Source organism: Salvelinus namaycush, chromosome 13, assembly GCF_016432855.1.
Source record: "Salvelinus namaycush isolate Seneca chromosome 13, SaNama_1.0, whole genome shotgun sequence".
In the NCBI taxonomy this organism is placed as follows: Eukaryota; Metazoa; Chordata; class Actinopteri; order Salmoniformes; family Salmonidae; genus Salvelinus; species Salvelinus namaycush.
In genome coordinates this window covers 45,018,335-45,022,561 of record NC_052319.1, presented here as the reverse complement: position 1 = coordinate 45,022,561, position 4,227 = coordinate 45,018,335, and the positions used below count along the sequence as shown (strand labels likewise).

General features: G+C 44.5%; 1 protein-coding gene across 1 annotated transcript; it reads right to left on the bottom strand.

The window, feature by feature from the left end:
* Positions 1-1,061: 1,061 nt before the first annotated feature.
* On the bottom strand, positions 1,062-1,802 carry LOC120058152 (oligodendrocyte transcription factor 1-like). The gene has a single exon (XM_039006619.1). It carries the CDS (start codon positions 1,800-1,802, stop codon positions 1,062-1,064), a length of 741 nt encoding a protein of 246 aa, XP_038862547.1.
* Positions 1,803-4,227: the final 2,425 nt, after the last annotated feature.

Sequence of the window (4,227 nt, the reverse complement as noted above, 5' to 3'; positions counted from 1 at the left end):
TGGATCAACAGTATTTGAGTCATTATTGTCATCCCTTCTGGATCAACAGTATTTGAGTCATTATTGTCATCCCTTCTGGATCAACAGTATTTGAGTCATTATTGTAATCCCTTCTGGATCAACAGTATTTGAGTCATTATTGTAATCCCTGACGAAGGGAGAGGAGACGATGAGAAAGGGACACCACGGAGAGAGGTTATATTGATATTGCTGAGGTGCACACACACACACACACACACACACACACACACACACACACACACACACACACACACACACACACACACACACTTGTGCGTTGATCACACACATCCACACTTCCACAAACACACAAACACACACCCCCCCCACACACACACACACATACACCCACACTACCGCACACATTTGCACACACACACACACACACCCACACACACACACACACACACTAATCACAGAAGCTGAGAAGTAAGTGTGAGCAACCACTTTTACAGAAAATACACTTTAAAAAAAACTTTATACAAATACACTTTTTGAAATAACTTTATTCAAATACACTTTTTGAAATAACTTTATTCAAATACACTTTTTGAAATAACTTTATTCAAATACACTTTTTGAAATAACTTTATTCAAATACACTTTTTGAAATAACTTTATTCAAATACACTTTTTGAAATAACTTTGTACGAATATGATTTGTTTTAATAACTGTATATCTAATGGTAATTATTAAATGACAATTATTTTGCTGTGTTAGAACTTCTCTTATCTTATAAAATAGAATTGATTTATAAAATATAAAAGATATTAAGTTTCACTTACCACAGTGCAAGAAACACAATGGACAAGCATCCATTACAACAAATTCAACATTGAAAATCTGAATTAGTCAAAGACATGAGAAAGACAAAATTTCATACAAAAGTAACAAAAGTAAACTCTTATGTGTCCATGACCAGAAGTCCGTCCACTCAGAATAATGAATCATTGTAGGATGGAGTAGAGAAGAGAAGAGCAGAGCAGAAGACAACCTCATACCAAACCAGAACACATCTGATCTGGGTAGCAGACAGGCTTCACTTTGGGAACCTGGGTCCAGGGCTAGGGTGGCAAAACCTAGGTAATCTGCACACGCCACAGGGGCAGAGTGGCCCTCCAGGAGCCCCAGCTGAGCCCCACTGCACCGGGACCATGGGGCCCTCCAAGTGGCCAGGGGGCAGAAGAGGACACTTGGAGGAAGAGGCAGAGGTCAGGAGAGACTCGGGGGAAAGGAGTAGCTGACTGGGGCCGGCGAAGAGGGGCCACCCCCCGGCCAGGAGCAGCCTGGGGACGGGCCTTGCGTTAACCCCCACCCCAACACTGAACTCCCCAAGGAGCCGATGCATCTCCTGCAGAGACAAGCCAAGGAGGAGAATGTAGTTACGGGCGAGGACCAAGGTAGAGATCTTGGAGAGCCTGCGTCCGGGTTGGGGTCCTAGCTGCTGCTGGTTGCAGTGTGGACCCTGGGAGGAGGACGAGGAGGAAGTAGAGGAGGAGGCGTAAGGCACCATCACCTCCCTCAGAGCGTCCATGGCGACGTTCAGGTCCTGCATCCTCTTCCTCTCCCGGCTGTTGATCTTCCTCCTAAGCTCCATTGGGGGTTTTCCTGGTCTGTCATGTCCAATCAGGACCCCCATGGCCCCTAGCCTGTTCACATGATCAGCACCTAGCCCTGGGGGACACCAGGAGGAGAAATCCTGGAGGTGGGAGTCTCGGGAGCAGAGAAGAAGAGGCTGGTCCTGGTGGGCCCTGACCATGGGGTTAGGTAGAACGTTCATGGTTGACACCGAAATGTGGTTCTCTTCGATTACCAGAAAAAATGTGCACTAACAAAGCTCAGTCTTCAGTATGTTGCTCAGTTCTGCTTATTCATCTTCAGTCAAACGTTAACCCTCCATTCCTGTGCATTGCCCTGACCTCTGCTACCTCTGGTCAGGTGTTGAATACCTCCTTTGGCTGGTGGGGGGAAAAAATGGTAGAATCAGTCAGTAAGAGAGCATCAGTTTCAGTGTCGGTTTCAGAAGTTCTTCCAGAGTTCTCTGCTTGTTGATAGCTATCTCTTTCTCTCTTCATCCTCTGTGAGAGTCAGTACTCCTTTTACTCACTTCTCCCCCCGGCTGTCTGAAGAGAATGACAAGGCAGACAGAGAGGGAAGGGAGTTAAATGCTTCCCTCCTCTCCCCTCACGCTGCTGCTTGGACTCCGCCCCAACCAAACCCAACCAAACCCAACCAGACCTAACCAGACTCGACGGGGAAACCCTGCTCTGTTCTCTGAACAAAACACAATTATTATAATTTTTTTAACGTTTACATTTGAATCATTTAGCAGACGCTCTTATCCAAATCGACTTCTAGTTAGTGCATCTTAAGGAAGCTATGTGAGACAACCACATATCGCAGTCAAAGTCACCACATTTTTCCTCAATAAAGTAGCTAATATCAAAGTCAGGGGTGGTGATACTACGGTGTAGAAAACAACAAAGAGGCTTTTCTCATCAAGAAACATTTAAGGAGAGGCACCACGACGAGATTTCAATTGACATAATATGTACATCAACTTTTCAATTTACAATACATCCTTGCCTTACTTTTCAATGTGGCAGGCTATGTGATAGTATTACCTTACCTTTCAATGTGGCAGGCTATGTGATAGTATTACCTTACCTTTCAATGTGGCAGGCTATGTGATAGTATTACCTTATCTTTCAATGTGGCAGCTATGTGATAGTATTGCCTTACTTTTCAATGTGGCTGGCTATGTGATAGTATTACCTTACCATTCAATGTGGCTGGCTATGTGATAGTATTGCCTTATCTTTCAATGTGGCAGGCTATGTGATAGTATTGCCTTATCTTTCAATGTGGCAGGCTATGTGATAGTATTGCCTTACTTTTCAATGTGGCTGGCTATGTGATAGTATTACCTTACCATTCAATGTGGCTGGCTATGTGATAGTATTGCCTCACCTTTCAATGTGGCAGGCTATGTGATAGTATTGCCTCACCTTTCAATGTGGCAGGCTATGTGATAGTATTGCCTCACCTTTCAATGTGGCAGGCTATGTGATAGTATTGCCTCACCTTTCAATGTGGCAGGCTATGTGATAGTATTACCTTACCTTTCAATGTGGCTGGCTATGTGATAGTATAACCTTACCTTTCAATGTGGCTGGCTATGTGATAGTATTACCTTACCTTTCAATGTGGCTGGCTATGTGATAGTATAACCTTACCTTTCAATGTGGCAGGCTATGTGATAGTATTACCTTACCTTTCAATGTGGCAGGCTATGTGATAGTATTACCTTACCTTTCAATGTGGCTGGCTATGTGATAGTATTACCTTACCTTTCAATGTGGCAGGCTATGTGATAGTATTGCTCTGTAGCTCCAAATGTGCCGTTAATATCAGTATCACAGTAACCACTAGCCACTAGCCACTAGCCACTAGCCACTAGCCACTAGCCATTAGCCACTAGCCACTAGCCACTAGCCACTAGCTATTAGCCACTAGCCACTAGCCACTAGCCACTAGCCATTAGCCACTAGCCATTAGCCATTAGCCACTAGCCAGTAAGCTTGCACGCTATTCAACAATGCAAGCAACTTTTCCTCTAAAACAAATTTGAATAATCCAACCAAACCATATTACACTCTTGAATAGTGTAACAATTCACAAGCATGTGCAGGAAATTAAATTGTATTTTCTCGTTCGTACACACGTTAGCTAAATGTAGCTTGGCAAGACATACATTTATTATTTAGCCTTTATAGGCAAGTCAGTTAGGAACAAATTCTTATTTACAATGACGGCCTACCCCGGCCAAACCCGGACGACGCTGGGACAATTGTGCGCCGTCCTATGGGACTCCCAATCACGGCCGGTTGTGATACAGCCTGGAATCAAACCAGGGTCTGTAGTGACGCCTCTAGCACTGAGATGCAGTGCCTTAGACCGCTGTGCCACTCTTGAAATTCTCCTTGTGTGTGTGTGTGTGTGTGTGTGTGTGTGTGTGTGTGTGTGTGTGTGTGTGTGTGTGTGTGTGTGTGTGTGTGTGTGTGTGTGTGTGTGTGTGTGTGTGTGTGTGTGTGTTGTGTGTCTGTGACTCGCTCTCTGCCTCCAGTAGGGACAGGTGAGGACATTGTCACAGCAGAGATGACGAGGATGAATTCATTTCTTTACGCGTTTACAGTAAAGATACT